The sequence below is a fragment of the Homalodisca vitripennis genome, chromosome X (assembly GCF_021130785.1).
Source record: "Homalodisca vitripennis isolate AUS2020 chromosome X, UT_GWSS_2.1, whole genome shotgun sequence".
Classification (NCBI taxonomy): Eukaryota; Metazoa; Arthropoda; class Insecta; order Hemiptera; family Cicadellidae; genus Homalodisca; species Homalodisca vitripennis.
The window spans coordinates 148,945,970-148,967,237 of record NC_060215.1 but is presented as its reverse complement, the minus strand read 5'-3'; the positions used below and the strand labels follow the sequence as shown (position 1 = coordinate 148,967,237).

General features: G+C 35.0%; 1 protein-coding gene across 1 annotated transcript in view; it reads right to left on the bottom strand.

Moving 5' to 3' along the window:
* The window catches only part of LOC124369994 (protein Wnt-16-like), a 167,093-nt gene that overhangs the window by 14,717 nt on the left and 131,108 nt on the right, over window positions 1-21,268 (bottom strand). The window contains exons 2-3 of the mRNA XM_046828254.1: window positions 2,125-2,411; window positions 658-814 (exon numbers count right to left, since the gene is read on the bottom strand). Coding sequence (XP_046684210.1) covers window positions 658-814; window positions 2,125-2,411 — 444 coding nt within the window. The remainder of the gene's footprint in view (window positions 1-657; window positions 815-2,124; window positions 2,412-21,268) is intronic.

Sequence of the window (21,268 nt, the reverse complement as noted above, 5' to 3'; positions counted from 1 at the left end):
GTATAGGAGATTCCAGATGGAGGGTCAAATAACAATAAAATCAAATAAAATAGGATAACAGGATTTCGGACATTTGCCATCGTTCTTGGTTATAAAAGAACACAACGTTTCGAGGATTGAAATCTATCGTCTTCGTCAGGTGAGGGAGGTATTAATACGTAACAAAAATGACGAACACAAAGAAGTAAAAAAGGGAAAGAAAAGGGTTCAAACATAATCAAAAGCTACTTGGAGTCCAGTCCAGGCGTTGTCATTGCACAGGATGCAAGTCCCGAGCACAAATAATAGCAAGTATGAAGGATAACAATCACACGATTGCATTCTGTGCAGTAACAACGTCTAGACTAGACTCCAAGCAACTTTTGATTATCTTTGAACCCTTTTCTTTCCCTTCTTTACTTCTTTGTGTTCGTCATTTTTGTATGTATTAATACCTCTCCCACCTGACGAAGAGGATAGATTCCAATCACCGAAACGTTGTGTCATACCCTTTATAACGATGGCAAATGTCCGAAATCCTGTTATCCTTTCAACCCTTCCATCGTCAATAACAAATTTTAAACAAAGAAATAAAATAGCTTACATTAAATCGTGAAACAAGAAAGTAACGTTAAAGAACCTACAAAATTAAAGATATTTATGATTATTATAGGTTACCTGCAGCCTCCCCACTTCCAGCCTTCAGGGGTCGCCTGTCCTTGCTTGCCTGCGTCACAGCTACATTCCGTCAGATTCCCGGAGCTGCAGGCCTGAGTCACAGCATGCACCACACCAGCGCTTGTCACTGCGTAGATGAACGCTGTTTCCTTGCTTCCTGCGCAATTCGCAATTCTTAACCGGAATAAGATGACTTTCAGTATGATATAATTATAGAAAATTTTGTATAGCTTCAACATATTTTAATTGAAATACAAACCACTTAATTAGGTAGCTTAAGGGGCAAATACGAATTGGCAGATTGCAAGACTCTCCATGAAGGGTATAGCATTTCAAGATCATTAATTGAGTAAATTGTAACCTTGAACCGAGGCGATTGCAATGGAATTCCCACTTGTGGTAGTAAAATTGCCCCTCCCTTCTGCATATTACACAAAATAACAGCCCCAGTCTACATATTAATTGTGAATACAATTCATATCTAGTCATGAAAAATATTTGGAGACCTTGGGCTAACTTGTAAGAGTGTGTGTTGAGCAACTATACTCCCAAATGGCATGAGAGAAGTATCCACTGCTCTTACTTATAGTGGCTGCACAATGGTATCTCCCCAGGAGGTTCATTTATGGCTGGTTCATACTGAACATACACAGCGTACAGAAAAAAACCGATGTGTCAGTTACATCTGGGCAACCCCATGGATGTCCAGGGGTGTCACATACTGCAACATCGAGGTAAAAGGGTCGATAGGTCTAGTCTACTGTGGGGGATGACTGTTGGAGTGTTGATTCCCTTTGTGTCAAAGGCTATTGCTAACCTAAACATGGAAGAGTACTATCCGCTATCTGTTCTGACCTGGAATCTGTCTTCCCTTCTCCCAAGATGACATGACTGAGATACAGACCCCTTTATTCCTTCTCAAGGGATCTAGACAGAAGACGCCCTCTACCATCAACCTTACGCATGCTAATAATATTCCTGTCACCCCGAAAGTAATAGCAAATTTCGTTTTAGGACTAAGTGCAATGGGGAGGTTTCTTCAACTTCTTGTCCTAAGTGAAAAAAACAAATAAATAAAAATGATCTATGTATAAGGCGGCCTCCAGCTCCTGCCTCCCTACAGTACTGTGCTAATGGCGCAGTGTAGCGGGTACGGCGGTTATCGCGAGATAACCGTATCAAGCAACGTCGAGCGTGGCTGCTGCTTGGATGGATGACCGTTGAGCGATCCTGTCCTTGCAAGCAGCCCTCCTGCCCGGCCATTGGTGGTGGTTCGGAAGTCACCCTTAAGTCGTTGGTCCCCAGGTTGTGTTAGAGAGGGCTTCTTAACTGTAATTTCGCCTGGTAAAATAAGGCATTTTTACTTTACTTTACTTTTAGTAAACAATGTCCCTGTAATCCTTTTGTAATATCCACTGTTAGCAATAAGCGTCAAAGAATAGATTTCAGAAACGATATGATCAATACCTCTTTCAAGAATATATCCGAAGACACTTTGCTCGTCTACGCTGGTAGTGCAGTTCCAGCGCTCGTTGCGGAATTGGAATTGGCATTCTTCTATTCCTCGGCGAGCGCCGTCACTGACACTCCGGATGGTGCCTGGGTGTGCCATGCACACCTCGATCTGCTGTGCCACCAGGCCTGGAAGTGCACCACACACAGCCCTCGCTTCGGCCAACTCCGGGTCCTCCAAGTCCGTGCCGGCACTGGGGTGCTGTTGCATGGGTGGACCCACCCCCACCAGGCCCAAGTACCTGAAAGCCATGCGTACAACTTGTTAATGTTCATCCGACACTTAATTTATTCTGACAGGAAAACCAACCATTGGAACCCATCAGGAGTACATTCTGAAACTTCTCACAATTTAGTTTATTGCTGCTGTAAGCTATGGATGTTTTGGTATGGAGGAGGTATACTGTATGGGTTTTATACATTTTTTTAAATAATATCAAAGTGTGGAATTAAGTATGAGTAAAGGAGAACATCATTCCATATAGGATGGTAAATCTCCGGAAAAAATTCTGTTTCCTTCACACAATACTTATCATAAAAGTAATGAACTGTACATTATTATTTATTTAATACTACAAAGGTACAATTCATTACATGATAACAATGCTGACTGTTGAGAAGGAGGCAGTGCTTTTTTGGAAGAGGGTTACGGTTTAGATCGTTTTCTGCCCAGAGAATGGATATCCACACGTAAACGTATGCCTACTAAGTTCAGGCATGAGTTCAGATTTAACATTGGAAAACGGTAACAATAACTTTTCCTTTTCCTTGACAATGTTAATCGGACAGAAATTGGAAAAGTTACAGTAATCAGAAATGAAAGGAAATATGGGCAAGGCGTTGATATCTATAAAACTTCCCAATTTAATTCACCCAGTTCCCCAACGTGGGATATGTAGTCAGTCTACTTGACGCAGATGTCTTCCTGCAGATCTAGAGGACATCTTCTTCACCTATATCACACTATATTTTGTAGTCTAGTTGTCCCTGATGTAGAAAACGATGCAAAGAGTTCGTTTTGAGCTTCTTCGTCGCCGACTTGTTTTGAATCACTGCAGACGAACATGACTCCAGATTCTAGATTGTGTAAACTCGACATTCACATTGAATCAACCCTCCTTTATATTGTTGGTAAACATTTCATTATACAAATTACCGATGGACCGTTTGTAATAAGTCCCTGAATAAACGTTAACCTCTTCCACCATGCCAGGGGTCACTATTTTTTTAGCGGAAAAGGCAAGGCGAAAGTGACTGACTGTGATCTTAACGTGCCGAATTTAGGGCATTCACAGTCACATGGATTTCCCCAGGGTTCTCTCCCCAAATGGTCAAAACCGGTTCGGAATTTCTCCATAAACGCGATTCATTATGGACTGCTTACATTACAATACAAAGCCTTTCTAAATGCTGTTTTAGAGGTGTGTCAATCGAGATAAAAATTTCACCGATTAATCAATTTTGTTTCGATGTAAAATTCTTAAAACGATGTTTTCTGTTTGGTGTATATAACACTAGTATGTCAATTTCCACTTGTTTAGCATGTATGGAACTAGCATGAACGTCTGTATCCATAGCATCTGAGTGATTCCTGTTTCAGCTTTTCATTCACAGGACCCAAGTTCGAATCCAGGTTCAGCCACGGAATTTGTATACGCTAGCAAAAACGCATACTATCCAAGGATAGTGTGGTGAACGGTTTCGGACTAGAGCTTTAAGACATTACACAAAAAGACGTGGAAGAATCCATTGTCCAGCTTAAAGGCTAAGGGATGGCAGATTTGGATTCGGTTTTCACCTTTTTGTCAAACCCTCGGTCTCGGATACATTTCAAAAAATTCCTTTCTACTGTGGAGGCACTTTTTGGAAACCCCTTAAAGAAATCCAATTCTTGTTCTGCAGAAGACGAACGAACATGCTTGATGCGGTATAAGCTGAAATTTCCTTTGCTGATTGCTTGGATTCCTAACTCGAAACGAACTCGTAAAAGAAATCCTTTAATGCCTTTTGAACTCTCAATTCCATTTTCTCCCGTACACCATACTTCGTATAAAACGAGTATTTAGCCAACAGACTTGTTGGTGTCAATGGAAATGTATATGTTTTTGGCCCGAGAGAAGAATATAACGGTTATTGCAGTGTCGTTAAAGTAGAATAGCATCGACTTAAAAATTTAGTTAAAAAGTTACGAGGAAGTGTTAACTTAACTTTGTATTGAAGCAATAATAGAAAATTCGTGACGGGTGGTTTGATTTTTTTGGATTTTTTAGCGCATAAATCCATTTCGAAGATTTTTTTTATTTTACAGTTTTTTATACACGATAAATTTTGTAAAAGCGTCAACACTTTCCACTAAAATATAGATGACAATATTGATTGTACTATCTTGTGCCACGAACTGCGTATTCATTTTGTTGTACTGACGACGCCACAACCAATCCGGATTTCCCAGAAATCTCCGGTAATTCGGAAAAGGTGAAATACTTGGTAAAATGGGAAAGTTTGAACCAAGTTTTGCCATTCTTTTGTGTATATTGTCATGAATGTCGCATGTACTCGGCTGCACTATTATAGGTATTTGTGGGACAGCATCGGGAAGTGAGATGAACTATGGTTCAGTCCTACAAACAACAAAGCCCAGAGCCCGCGAATTACCATACTCACATAGCGCCGTTGATTTAATGACTATCATAGAGTCTACAAACAATCGTGAATAAGGCCTGTACTTTGTATGAGCGAGTCGATAAGTTACCTAAATCGTACGTTTAATTTGTCATAAATCTATTTGTTTTTTTTTTAATTAAATTAATTTTATTGCGTTACTGACTAAGACCTGTACGTTATATGAGCGAGTCGATAAGTTACCTAAATCGTACGTTTAATTTGTCATAAATCTATTTGTTTTTTTTTTTTTTTAATTAAATTAATTTTATTGCGTTACTGACTAAGACCTGTACGTTATATGAGCGAGTCGATAAGTTACCTAAATCGTACATTTAATTTGACATTTATATATTTGTTTTATTTAAAATTAAAATAATTTTGTATAAAACCGAATCAAGAAACCAGCCACAGTTGTACATTTAACGTGAATATAATTGTAATGAATATATTATATTTGAATATATTTAATGTATTTGTTTACAATTAAATAAACTTTATTGAATTACTGACTTAGACCTGTACGTTGTATGAGCGAATCAATAAACCAGCTACAGTTGTACATTTGACAATAATTTTATTTACAAACACATTAATTTTAGATAATTACTGACTATGGATTGAATTTTATACGGCTGAGTCGCTGTCAGATACAATTTTAAACTTATGTTAACACATATATTTAATCAATAAAAGTAATTTAATTTAATTGGAACTGAATTAATTACTACGGCCTGTACGGCGTACAATAACGGAGCAGATAAGTCAGTTGCAGGTTACATCTATTTGGGTTTTCGTATATTAATCCTAATTTTATTTGAAACTACTTTAATTTAATTGAACTAATAACTATGGTTTGTTTCGTAATCGAGTCGATAAGTCAGCTAATTTATTTTATCTTAAATTAATTGCATTTTCCAGAAATATTAATAGGAGTTTGTTTTATTTTAAAAATTAATTTAACCTTATTACATTTATAACTACGGTGTGTATGTATTTATTTTCACATACGTATTTATTTCTTTGGATTAATTTAATTTAATTACTAACTACGGCCTGTATCTTGTATAACCAAGTAAAATTAAATTACTAAATACTGTATATTTTGTTAAATAGATTCGGCAAGTCAGTTACAATAGTAAACATAATTTAATATAAATAATTATTTTATTCTTCAATTATATTCCTTATTTAAGTTTTGAGCTTTGCTCTGGTATAAAAAAAACTTGAGTAAATAGACATTCAGTTTGGGGTACTCGAAGAGGGAAATTTTTTTTTTTTACCACGATTTCCTTAAGGAAAATCCCATATTTTTAATAAATTCATAAGTTTCTAATAGTAACGTGGATCATTAGGTACAAACAAGCCCTTGAGACAAGGGATTGTCTTTAAAAACAAACCATATCTATACATGTTTTTATTAACTGTTCTAAAAAGAGAAAATGTTATTTTTAAAATTATAGAAAATTACAATTATTAATTGAACATTTGAAAGTAAACAATTTTTTTAAGGAGTGGCCGATCCCCTTATAACCCTTATTCTGCCCGTCCTCATGGGCCACTGACCTGTGCGAGGATCTTATCAAACAGAATAAAGGGGAGAGTCGATACAGTACGAGGTTGGTGGTACTGATAAAAAGTGCAGCGGTCACAGACGATTGTAGGACTGTAGGTCCACGCCCAGTTTGACGAGGGTGGCTGACGTCACTTTTCTGCCGGGTAGGACAGTTAGTCCACGCCGACACCTGCGGACTAACTGTCCTACTTTTCAAAACTGACCTGGCCGTGCATTAGTTTTTCTACCTGCACTTATTCTTTATTCTAGTCAATGATGCTTCCACTACATTCGCACAGCGTACTGCTAAAGCAGTAAATATTAACACAGTTTACTCAAGCTATCACACATGAAGTGGATTACTAATAGGGGATTATATCTTAACGAATTCCATATAGCATTATATTACTTTCTGATTAATTTGGCATTGTCCTAATGAATCATAAACATCTACAGTAAGTTTGTATTAGTTATTCCTTATATTGGACCATCGTTTGTATAATACTGTATATACCAATAGACACGTTACTCGTAGTACACGTTAGTTGCAATGGATGGTTTATTGTTTTATTAACATTGTTAATAGTTAAAATAACCATTTAGTTCATATCTAATATCATTTTTAAAGTTGTACCAAATCAAGTTAAATAGATACGAAGAAAAAATATTTTTATTACCTTAAATAGTGGCTCTTGGCATATAATCCAAACAGTAAAACAAAACATCTGCCTACACAGACATACTAACTTACATAATAGTGACCTTATGCCGCTAACGATACGTTTGTAAATATCCACTCAAAACAGGAATTCGACGAACGGCTAAAAAAAGTTTGTCTAGTTTTCATTCAAACTTCCAATTGCTATTCATCGCTATATCTCGCTGCGAAAAAATTTAACGTTATTTCAAATAGTGATCCCGAACGACAGGAGATAACATGTTTAATTACTAGCAGTTATAAGGACTTCAAACGCTCCAAATTCTTAAAACCCTATTAGTTTTTATTCCCCTTTAAAATAAATCGTTAACCGTTAAAAGGTTTAAAATTTGGTGTTTAGTTAATAAAAAAGCCCTAGTTTAATATTGCTTTGTTTTCTCGAACAAGGTACATACAAACTTCTGAGAAGCCTACTTCTGTCAAAAGTTCAAATAAACTATGCGTTTATAACTATATAACAGTTATATAGTACATTCCTTTGGGTGTCTCCATACAGTACTCATCATGCATACTCAATATTTACTAAAGTGTACAGTTGTTAAAAGTAGACTTTTAATAAAACTTTTAGTTTATTTATCTAAATATTTGTCTTACTTGTGCTCAACAGTGGTCGCAAAAAAGTTTGAAAAAAGAAGTGTTGTTGTTAATTATCAAGCTTACTCTATGCTTTCACGACTAAATGTAGGGTAATTTATGATTGTGCTACTATAAAACAATGTTTACCACAGAACAATTGACTAAAGTTAACAGGCTCTTTATACTATTATATAAATGTCTTGTTCTCTTTACCTGATTTTTCTGTGCATTCTTACGATATTTTAATCGTTGTTCTCCTTGTCGGAGCGATAAAGCCCACTATAATCGTTACAGACATTCTTAAGTTAGAAATGGCGTAACTAACCTGACTTTATTTTATGTATATAATTTTGTTTCATTCTTTTTACCTGTCTTATGTAGTGTACTGAAAACTATTTAGCAGATATAGAGTTTAGATCTCGAAACATCCATTCAAGTGCTGCAGAGTGAGTACGACGATCCCTTGTCAACCCCTCATCAAAAGAAACCCGTGAGTCGGACAGTGGGTCCCAGGCCGGGACCGTGGACCCACTGTCCACCCTTTAAGAAGTAGGTAAGAAATGCTTCCGGCAGTTTTATTGACGTGGACCTACAGTCCGTTTACCGTCACAGACAGGATAAGAACCTGTGCTATCTCTAACTCAGACCCAAAGTCCAACGACTTAGACCGCTCGGCCATCAGCACTCCCAAATTGTATTTTAATTGTGTTGCTGTTAAAGATATCCATCCGTACATACTAATCATTTTGATTTATTTCACGGTACAATGGCCAGTTAGGTACTTTAAATTTCTATGATTAAAATGAGAAATCTACGAGTAATAATATAATGTTGATTACAACTAAAAAACAATTTTCTAATACTTTTCCTGGACGTTTTGCCATTAAATTCGCTCATACATCAAAACAAAGACTATGCAGCTTGATAGCTTTTGCGAATCACTTAAAATAATTACAAACAGTACATTGAGTTTTCATTGTGCGATATCACAATCCCGTCATGCCATATTATTCAGACATGAAGAATACAATCCAAACAATATTACTGCGATTTGAAATGCTAATTAATAATGCACGTGCATTTATAGCCCTAATGATTTACTCTTCCACAGGTAATACTTTGTTTGTTGAAATTTAATGATGTATTTAACATTTAGTAGTATAATAGGCCTAAATATTGTTATATTATAATTATGTTATATGTTATATATTTGATTATGAGTCCAAAAAAATATCCTACGTAATCAATTAATTTGAATATGGGTGGCCACGACCTATTTTAATTGAGAATATTTAACGTTTTCAGTAATAATGGGACCACACACCAAAATATTGTGTTGTTTACGAAGTTTTCACAAATAACATATTACAGTTTTGAGAATCGGAGAAAATAATTGGTTGATCAATAGAACGAAAAAATTTGATTAATTTGTTTAAAAATGTCATTTTTAAAGGATTTTGACTCATGTACCTGAAGTTTCATATTCCCATAAGAGATTTGCGAGATATTAATCAAAGACCAAATTCCCCTCCTGTCCCTTTTTTTTGAAGTACCCTAAGCACGGAGTCCCCTCCAAATAACAAGAATAGCAAATGGGAAAAAGAATATATAAAGCAAACAAACAAAAAACGACTATAGTTTGTTACATTCTCAACAAAGATATCGGAAAGAAAGGCCCACATAGCACAGGCCCATATCAGTTTACTTACGCTCAACCTGATATGTTTGAAGAATATGCACCTGTCGCCGAAAAAGTTCTCGGTTGGATGTTCCCATATTGTTACTTTATTTCGTGTTCCAAACTGGAGTTTCTTCTCATAGAAATTTCCAAAATTCAAATTATTTGGCTAAAACATACCTAAGTAAACATACCTTAATAACCTACTATGAAGAAGCATATCAGATCAACTCATAACATTTGTGGAATTATATTTACGTATTAACTTGTACCTCTAAATTTATCATCTTCTGTTAAATTTATTAGAGTACATTTCTTTTTAATTTGAAAAAGTTTTGTATTATGATAATTTTTGCCTTTCATGTGTTAAACGAAATGTCAAAATTCAAGAGATCACCAAGTCTTAAAGGTCAATGTCAAAATTTCGGCCAACAGAGACACTTCTATTCGAAAATTTCTTGTTTCAGTGACCAAACCATTGTCAAATTTTTATGTTGTGTACTTGAAAACAGTTTATGTCATACTTTATTTATTTATTTCGTATACAATTCACTCAACTTCTAGAACTTCACTAAAGTTGACCAATATGATTTATGGACGAAAAGCGCCAAAATCTTCTCTTGCACTACTAAATTTATCCTCACTATTTCAAAATATGGACGACTTCATTCCATCTTTTCCCAAGGTCGGTTCTTGCTCCAGTTCTGTTTAATGTTTATATAGCTGACTTTCTCGAAACACGTTCAAATATAATTATGATTCAAACAGTACAAAATTGTAAAACCCCTTAAAGAATGTGGTGGAAAATCGGGCCAATAAAATGCTCCGTTTAACGAAATCGCCAGAACGGAATAGAAAATGTAAGTAATGGATTCTAAGATAGTTTATTGTGTGATATGTATTACATTAACATTGTAATGTTGAAAGTGAATAAAATAATTGGCAGGGACATCAAATATTTAAATTTTGGCGATGCTAAAGTGAGAATCTAAGTAATGGATTCTAAGATAGTTTATTGTGTGATATGTATTACATTAACATTGTAATGTTGAAAGTGAATAAAATAATTGGCAGGGACATCAAATATTTAAATTTTGGCGATGCTAAAGTGAGAATCTAAGATAGTAATGCTTAGTAATGGATTCTAAGATAGTTTATTGTGTGATATGTATTACATTAACATTGTAATGTTGCAAATGAATAAAATGATGCGTAGGGCATCAAAGGTTTTAAATTTTGGCGATGCTAAGACACCAAAGCATGGGTTTTGTTTCAGCAGAGCGTTGTTAACGAAATCGTTGCAGGACAGGGCACTAATGAGCTTGGTAAACCTCACAGATGAGATAATGACACCTAGTGTTCCTCTCTCTGCTCGATTCATTTCCTACCTCCAATCTCTGTTACGACCCTCTTTATTTTATTGTAATGAGTTTCAACTTCTCCGCTAAAATTACTTGGAGAGAAAGATTTGAAATTAATTTATTGGGGGTTAAGAAAATAACTGGTTTTGAATTGCATTTTTATAATTTGGCCAAAATCAATAGTCTCAAGAGTTGTTTCTTGTCTATAATTTGCTAAACTTCTACACTGAAACGCGGATGTTATCTGTTACAACAGGTACAATATTCCACGCTGTAACATACAGCAATACTAGAGGTCTTCCACCTTAAAACAATGTTTGGTCAGATTCCGTTATATGCCCCGAACGCTTAAACGTTTTTCAATGAACTTAGAACGTTATAAAAACGATGTAATTGAGTAACAGAGCTAACATTATGCTCCCAACGCTAATTTTTCATTTACGGATGATTATAATGAATTACAATTGGTTACTAGCTAAGAAAAAAGGGAACTTACGTATTATATCGACCACACCCGTGGTTGATTGATGGAATTTCTCCAAACAAAAAAATTCAACAAAAACAAACATTAACAAACAAAAACTAAACTCTTTATTGAAAAAATCACACAAAACTTGTTTTTATTCTTGATAACACTCCGCCGCTGATGTCAACGAAAGAAAAACATCCCTCGAGATAGTACCTATCAGTAAAATATCAAAGTCTAGAGGAGCTGATCAGAAATATAAATTCAATTGTAATGGAAAGGCAATTATGTACCGTGCAAAAAAAACTTAAATAATCATGTGATGCCGCGCGTCCTGCCGTAATCGGAATTCTCGAGAAAGATAAGATAACAGCGACAACAATACCGATCGCAATACCTGGAAATGCTTGTTGATTGATGGAATGTTAGTTCTGTTACTCAACTACATCGTTTTATAACGTTCTAAGTTCATCGAAAAAAAGTTTAAGCGTTGGAGGCATATAACGGAATCTGACCCAATGTTTTTATACTTATACCTAAAAGTATTTGTAATATTTATGTTCTTATCAAAAATGGTAAAGTTGTTCAGTATGTGGACGGTGGCTTTATTCCAACTGTCCAACTTTATATTTTAAGGACCATAAACGTGTTCCGGTTTATTTCTGATTTGCAGAGTTTTCCAAACAAGAATATTTACGCTTACTTTGTTTACTCGGCCTGCAAAATAATTTCAGCCATTCAAGAATCTACCTTTTAAAATCTAAAAAGATTGTTTAAATTTGTAAACAACACAATACAGTGTGTTCCATAAACACATTCATGAGTTTTCAGGTCCACCGCCGTACCGAATAATGGTGGCAAACCGCAATAACTGATTTTTATTACCCATAAACTAAGGCGATGCCGGACCCTTAAACTGTGGTGTGAAACACGTTCTGAGATCCCAGAAGAAGCGGCTCAGTTTAAATGGACACACTGCATTCGTTTGATTTCTTGGTTTTATCACAGCTTTTAGATATGCCATGCCCACGGCTGTCTTCATCCGATAGTGACATTGTCGCCCCGAGGAACTTTTCTTGTTCCGACGTTTTATAGATCAAGTTTTATTATTGTTTTGTGTGATTATATGAGCCCTCTCCTGTGTTTCTGATGTCGCGTTGGTTGAATTCTGATGATTATGGGTTTATTATGATCGTGGTATGATAATACCGCAATATGATATTATATTTAGATTCGAAATCTGAAATAAAAAAAAACAATAAAATAGTTGTGTCCTTAGCAAAAGTAGATTTTGAGTAACAATGTACAATTCTTAAAGAGGTTTTCCTTTTATTTTTATAAATACAATAAGCAAATGATTAATCAAATAAGAAATTAAAGCCAGTACCGAGAGCGTAACGTTGGTGAGCCTTCATTTATACATAGGCAAGATCTGCAGTACTCTGCGTCGTATGGACAGTCTATTCCAAAATTGAAGGCGTTCCCGAATATAAACTCGGCCTGTGCTCTCAGAGGTCAGAAAGTTCATACCTATTTTATGTGAAACCTTTATCAAAAAATCATATTACATTAGTCAGACGTTCATTATCAGGGTTTTGAGACATTTATGTTTATATATTAATTATTAGATGACGCAATAATGATTCAGTTAAATCAAAGGTTAACTTATAACATGAAAATAAATTAATCATATGATGTTATAGAAACACCAGACTTAATACATAATATGATATAGTCATTAAAACCCAGAATGTTTGAAGCACACCTTCGCGTCCATGTCCTAATAAACAACGGTAGAATGAAAACAAAAACCCAAAACTGTATTTTCCCTTTTTTGGTGAAAACAACCGTTATTCATACCCTTACAATTATTAAAGAAACTAATATAAAAGACTTCACAATAACTTCACAAAATCAAAGATTACTCTATTTCTCTAAAATGATTATCCAAACAGTGAATCTTATAATTCATTAGTTATTACAAAGTAAAAAGTGCTATGCTACTTTCGCTAATATTGGCCAAGAAATATTTAAATGGCCGACTTTTTGAAATCTGTGTTTTACTCAAATCAAAATGCTGGAGTTTAGCCTACTTCGCGTAAGAGTTATGAAGTTTTAAATGAAATCCACAAATGAATTGGCAACCGCTAAAACTTTATTTGTAGAATTTTTGTAGGTATTTCCAGATTGTACGAACAAAACTCTCACCGTTAATAATTTGTAAACATAAAACATCGAATATCCAGTACCCACCAAATTGTAAATGTTATAAATTTTCCTAATTATCTAATTTTAGCTGGATTAAAAACAATTACTAATAGTTTTTCGAAGTAAATAAAGAAAATCGATTCCACTTGATGGAATGAATTTCCGCTTTCCGCCAAAACCGGTAATTATGAACACGGTATTTGATTGAGAGTTTCAACATGAAATAAACATGGATTTGTTAGGTTTAGGCTAGTGTTACAGACAGAAAACATGTTCATCTTGAAAAGAATAACAGGATTTCGGACATTTGTCATCGTTTATGTTTCGAGGATTGGGATATATCCTCTTCTTCATTGTTTCAAAGTTTTTCATCGCCTTTATGAGTTCTGCTGTTAACTTGGCTTAGGCGAGTTCATCATCACATATTAACCTTAAGGTTTTTGACACCTGCAGAAGAGATAAGTTCCAATTCTCGAACATTGTGTTCTATTTTTGTAACATTAACGCTGGCAAATTTCCAAAAAAAACCCAGTATTCTTTCTAGTAATCTATCGCCGTGTCAATGATAAACTGAAAACAGTAAAGTTACTCTTGTTTGTGATCAGTCAATCAAGAAGGTTCCCGAGTCGAAATGAAATTTAATTTAGGTGTTCCGAAAACCCCCCCCCCCCCCCATTAACAATCGAACAGAAATATATCAAGTAGAGGATATATCCATGCGAGATGAATGAGGATATAATCATAGATGCGTTATCCATGAGAGGATTGTTATAAGATTTGGGACGTATAGAACTTAAAACTTGAGCCCCCATTGAATGACATATCATTTTAAAGGCCCTTGTAAAGGAAAACAATACCGCAAACCATAGGTACATATCAAAATCCAGTAGAAGATGGCGGTATGTCAAAGTTTTAATTTTTAAAATACGTTAAAAACCAATAATTTTGTTTACAAAGTATCTGTTTTTGTAATAACCGTAGTTAAAATGCTATCAAAGGCAAGTTTAAACACGTTCAAAGTAGTTCAAGGAAAAGGAAAAAAAAAACAAACATTATCGTATACTTTTGGGATAATTTATACTTTTAGCATAAGTATAATTATATAGGTGTACGTGTGTTCTGCATTGCATTATTGGTTTCTTGGTCACATTGACGTTATATATTACGTTACAGTGGATGAATGGGAAAAGTAAAAAAAATCACCACAGATTTGGTATAAATTTATTGTTTGGTCAATTAGACATTGATTAGATGATTAGACATTGTAATAACATTTTACAATGTATAAAAATGTCACTAGAAATTATTAATGGAATTAGCCATCTTGTCCTGCTTACAATGTACGATATTAGTTTTAAGATTCAGTTTTAAAATTAACAAGATTTACAATCTACCAAAAGCTGAAAACCTTGTGAAGATGGTCAATTAATCCTTCAATCTTGTTCTACAATATTTTGAAATCATGAGAGACTTTGCTCTTGGAGAAGGGGGAGACGTTTATTGACTCGTTGCACAGTCGTGTATTAAAAAGAATGCTCAAATAACTGAAGTGACGGTGATTACGGTCTGGATTTATGCAGGGATTAGTCAATTTTATATTAACAAATTTGTATCAACCTTACATAATAGTTTACACTGTTTATGTAGAGTTCCATTTATATTGTATATAGCATCGAGTGAGCATATTTCGGCCAGTTTAAAGTGCCAGCCGATGTTCCCTGATAGCTGCAGACGTGTTCGGCCAGTTGAATGTGCCAACCGATGTTCCGTGATAGCTACATACGTATTCGGCCAGTTGAAAGTGCCAGCTGATGTTCCCTGACAGCTGCAGACGTGCTCGGCCAGTTGAAAGTGCCAGCTGATGTTCCCTGACAGCTGCAGACGTGCTCGGCCAGTTGAATGTGCCAACCGATGTTCCGTGATAGCTGTAGACGTTTTCGGCCAGTTGAATGTACCAGCCGATGTTCTCTGATAGCTGCAGACGGTATCGGCTAGTTGAATGTGCCAGCCGATGTTCTCTGATAGCTGCAGACGGTATCGGCTAGTTGAATGTGCCAGCCGATGTTCTCTGATAGCTGCAGACGTTTTCGGCCAGTTGAATGTACCGGCCGATGTTCTCTGATAGCTGCAGACGGTATCGGCTAGTTGAATGTGCCAGCCGATGTTCTCTGATAGCTGCAGACGTTATCGGCCAGTTGAATGTGCCAGCCGATGTTCTCTGATAGCTGCAGACGTTATCGGCCAGTTCAATGTGTCAGCCGATGTTCCGTGATAGCTGTAGACGTTTTCGGCCAGTTGAATGTACCGGCCGATGTTCTCTGATAGCTGCAGACGGTATCGGCTAGTTGAATGTGCCAGCCGATGTTCCCTGATAGCTGCAGACGTTATCGGCCAGTTCAGTGTGCCAGCCGATGTTCCGTGAGAGCTGCAGACGTTTTCAAACACAAATTAGCGTTTTCGCTGATGCGTAGAAAAAGGGGCAGTAATAAAGGAGGGCGCGGAAGGGACGGGAATTGACTCGTGGCTTAGCCATTTCACTGTAAATGATTCGATAACCCAATTGTGTGTTGGCGTCGTGGGCGATCGCGCCGCACCACGGGTAGGATTGACAAAACTGCGACCGGGACGATTGTAAACGCATCAGTCCGTTAGGGACGGTGGATTAGGATTAAATTATGGCTCGTGGGGGAAGTTGTCAACAGTCGGTGTAATGTAAAGCCCACCCACCGCTATACGGGGGTTCGCGCTGTGGCTCGTCCACTGCGGCGTCTCGACCACAGTGGCTGTGGTGGAGGTTGAGCATGGGCGGATTTAGGAACACGGTTTAGGGTCTAATATGACTGCGGTTAAGGATTTGTACCAAAACAAAACCACAATTCCAATTCAGAGTTCTCCAATTTCCCCCTCCAATTAATTTAATAAATGGAAAATACTAATGGAAAAATCGAATTCAACATCAAAATATACATTATTTGCTCAAAATAATACCTATCTGTCTACAATTTGTTGAAATTCGCCTTGAAACGTCACATATTCTAAATCCTTAAAATTATGTTTGAATTATTTTAAACACTGACAGTGTTCAATGCATCATTTGAAAACATTCCGGACATTGGCCGCCGTTAATGTTATAAAAATAGAAAATTGCGTTTCGTTTATTGGAATCTACCCATGTCCAAAATACTTGAGACATGACAATGCCTAAGTCATTTTATGAGCACGTCAATGTCATATTTAAACGCAGAAAAATTATCCGTGTAAAATATATACCTGAAAACCAGTAAACCCCCCATTGCTCGGTATAGACGCATTGGAGTAATGCATACCGTGGACACACATTTTTGTTCATTTGGTGGTCAATGCTTAACAAAAGGTCTGAGGTTTTTGACACATGTAAAAGAGAGCAGATATTTGTTTTCGAAACGTAGCGTTGAATTTTTTAGAAAAAAAAAACAACGAAAACAAGTCTGAAATTCTGTTATTTCGTATTGATATGTAATATCCACTTATTAAAAAACTCAAGTTGAGTATAACACTCCGAGAGCTTTCAAAAATATAAGTTCAACACTTATGATACGGTTCTTATAAATTTTTATTATTTAATAATAAAGACGTCTTGATTGACTACAATCTTTATTTTTTCGATCTACATGATAAAAAAGTATTACAAGATAAGTGATTCAGTTCGTTTGCTGTTTTCAAATCTTGAATTTGTTTTATGATACTTTATTACTAATATAGTCATTCAAGCAAAGAAAACCCGTCTTTATACGTCTATAAGTATTTGTCTTTTCCGAATGGTCAGAAAACATCCCCCACGATAGCTCCTTATCTCGTAATAGAATAAAATTCTAGAAGGCCTGATTATAACTTGATAAGTTATCCACAAGTCCGTTATCTTATAGTGATAAGACGACTGTCTCGGATAGTTCCACGATATCGCCATAAATCTTATTCTTAGTAGTTGTTAACAAAGTAGAATACTGTATACCATTGTTTTATTGTACATAGGCATATATAAGCTGTTATAGCCTGTATAGAAGAATATAAGCTGTTATGTACACATGAAGTAAGTTGATGCACTAAAATATAGGGACATTTATAAAAAAGAAACGGCAAGATTGGAAATAATTTTAATACAAATTTAATGTAATAGAAATAATGGAATTGAACTAAGGAAAGTTCTCAAAAACGTCTATTTAACAAAAGGAAAAACATCGACTAACCAATGATGAAAGAAAATAAGTAATTTTATTCTTAAAATCTCATCGAATGTAATAAAAATAGAACAAAGTTTTAAATTTAAACAATTTATATTTTTCTAATGTAGTCAGTGGTACATATCATCTCGAACTTCTTTAGTTCGTGAAAGGTTGAGAACATTCGAATGTGCGCTCAGCTGTTTCCAAAAAAAAGAACAGTCCAAGGATTGGGTATAAAACTGAATCTTTATGGCACTGTCGCGGGTTTCTCACATTATTAAAGTACCCCATATATTCAAAGAAATAATAAACTTTACACTATAGTATTATTGCTATAGTGCCTTATAAGGCAGACCGAGATTGTTTATATTAAATCGTGTAGGGTGAACTCAATTTCCAGCTTTATGTTAGCTAAAGTATGCAACTGGATGTACAAAAGTAACATGAAAAAGTTAAGTGCACAACGTCAAACATATCTTCTAACTAACCACTTGAAAATCACAAATCAGGCGTAATAAACTTTGTATCAAATATGAAATTATCAACTGTGATCAAGCCTGATGCCAGCTGATCAGCTTGATCAAGTTCTTAGATCAGATTTCTTCTATATAGACATATGATGAGAAGTAGAAAACTCAATTAAATGGTTGGATCAAAGCTGATCAATTTATTTGATTAAACAACTGATCATTTTTGATCTGGAATTGCCCCACAATCCTATTAAAGTTGGAATCAAACTTCATATTGTAAACGAGAACTCGATTAAATATTTTAAAGAAGCTAGAGTGAGGTTCTGGAATCATTGTGCGTAGTTATTCTCAGAAAAGACTAATAATGGTTAACACTAGATGGTGTCTGGAAATACTTGACAACATCATATCGTTTGACGTGTATTTTTGACGATGGAAGGATTGTGGAGGAAACAGAATTTCCGGACATTTGCCATTGTTCAGTGAAACAACAAATCAGTAACACTACGTTTTACAAGTTAGTTATTTACCTGAAGAAGAGATCAGAATCTCGAAACGGAGTGTTACTGATTTTTTGTTTTACTGAACGATGGCAAATGCCAGGAAAAAATTCTGTTTATTTCAATATGTTATCGTTTATTACTTTATAACCATAATCATATATAGTTATTTTTTTTAATACAGCTAACATGGCTTTGTTTCGAGGCAAAACTAAAATAACTCAATAAAAAAATAAGTAATTTAACATTTTAAATTAGTGCTAAGTTTCTTCTGCTTATAGACCTACTGATTATGGGTATTTATGCTGCAATACTTTGACAAATATATATATATATATATATATATATATATATATATATATATATATATATACTCCGGTTTCTGTTTCTGAATATAAGTTTGATTTATTGAATACTGTTCGAATCCAAGTAGGAAGATTGATCTAGAGAAGAAGTAAGGGCACAAGAGATGCACCACTTTGGCATAATGGTAAAACAAACATGTAAGGAATTTACACCTCGATTTGGTAATGATGATAGCTTCCTGGAAGCGCTATTTATGTCGCTGTTATCTGTGTAAGACTATGTTAAATATATGTTGCACAAAGATTCAAAACTTCAATGGTCTGAGGCAAAGAATTGTTCATGCAGCACTGACGTCACACACCTTCAGATGTATTGACAGTTCCGAATGGCGCTCATGCGGAAACCATTTAAATTTTAGAACCTAAAAAACTTATCATTACATTAATGTTAATTTACAATCATAAATTATACAAGCTGAAAGATAATTTGTGTACATCCCGAGCGGCATTAGTGGTAAAGTACCAAAGAGTGAGGTTAATTAATGAACTTACCGTCAGAGATCATAAATATGACACCGACTGTTTGTATGTCTTTGTCTAGAGAGATAATCGAGGCAGGGGTATATCTTATTAGAGACCCCACAGTGTGAGGATTATGTATTTCATATGTACGTATAATGTCACAAAATTTATCTCTGATCGGATAGCAAAGTGGATCACATAAACATTTGTTTCGATGTACAAATAAACAAAAGGTTCTCTCATGCTGAAAACATTCAACATACAAAAAAGAAACAAAACATTTATTGCTATCTAAATAATAACTCATTTAAACAATTAATATTTACTTGCCCAACAACGCTAAACATACTCTGAAGTTTATCAAACGAATTCAGTTCTACAGAAACAGTTTATGATTCGTCAGTTTCAGTTTTGAACATAATGATACGCTGGTATGCTACGACGGTTTTAGTAATTTACTTTAATTTAATATTAATAATAACTATACAATCAATTTGATGCGAATTAATTGTCAACAGGTAGGAATTTACATGTTAATTCAGGAATGTCATATTTAATTGCTTTGGTTTTAATTACAAAAAGAGGCACTTAGGATATGTTCAACAGCATTAACAACAAATGCCATTGTAGTTATTAAATAACGGAAAATAATGTCACAGTCCTATGCAGTTGGTCTGTTATTATATTTCGCGGATGAATTAAAACAGAAAATGTTTTTAACTTTGTATAACTTCGTAATAGTTTCCGCAGTTATATATGTATAATATTCTTTAACAACAAATATTACAGTAAATAATATAGATTTATATTATTTAGTACTAAAGAATTACAATACATTACTAAATTTGGCTTCAAAAATTAAATGATACTAATATTGTTAATCCATGAAGCACTTTATGGCCACATAGTTCAAGTTATACCACATAATAGCAAAATTATTTTATCTTTTTTCGATAGTAGCACTAATCTACCGCTAGACAACACCTATTTTCAAACACGAAACATTTTATATTATATCTAATGTAGTTATATCAGAAGACAGCGTTTAAAATTTTCTTTTAAACGACATACCTCTACTTAACACGATGTGGAACAGGAAAAAGCTTAAACTTTGTATACCACAGAATATTTCTTTCAACGTCATTCGTACTGATACACCACTACTTAACACTCTATTAAGAACCTAAAGGGTTTTTTTTTCTTTTTAAGGCCGATCCCCTTTTAAGCCTTATTCTGTCCGTCCTCATTGGCTACTGGCCTGTGCGAGGATCTTATCGAGGGAGAGTCGATACAGTACAAGGTCGATGGTACTGATAAAAAGTACTTCGGTCACAGACAGGATTTGAACCTGCGTTATCTTTAACTCAGATACACAGTCCAACGACTTATACCGCACGGCCATCGGCACTCCCAAACTTTAATTCTGTTTAGCATAAGGTATATAGAAAACCGTTATGAACTTTCTTTTTGACGGTATAACACTAATTAACACCCACCGTGGAACACTAAGCCGCTCAATTGTAAGTGTAAATGAGTTAAACCACAAGATATTGTGTTAAACTTCGTTTCAAACTTATTTATATAGATATACGTATTGGTCAACACTTGTAGCAAACGCAATATTTTATTGGTCAAACATGATGAAATAAATTAAACATGGTCTCGTTGACCATTTCGGGGTTTGAACCAAACAGAAGCAGTGTTAGAATATAGAATATAGAATATGTATATTATTTCAGCATATACCCTTCGGTATTCTGTGATCGTGACCAAAGAAAAGGAAATTCCCTATCTACATTATTTATGCAAGTTAGAAATGCACAAGTTCTACTTTAATCCGCTTTGAGTTTGTTTCTTTTTTCGAATAACTTTCTACT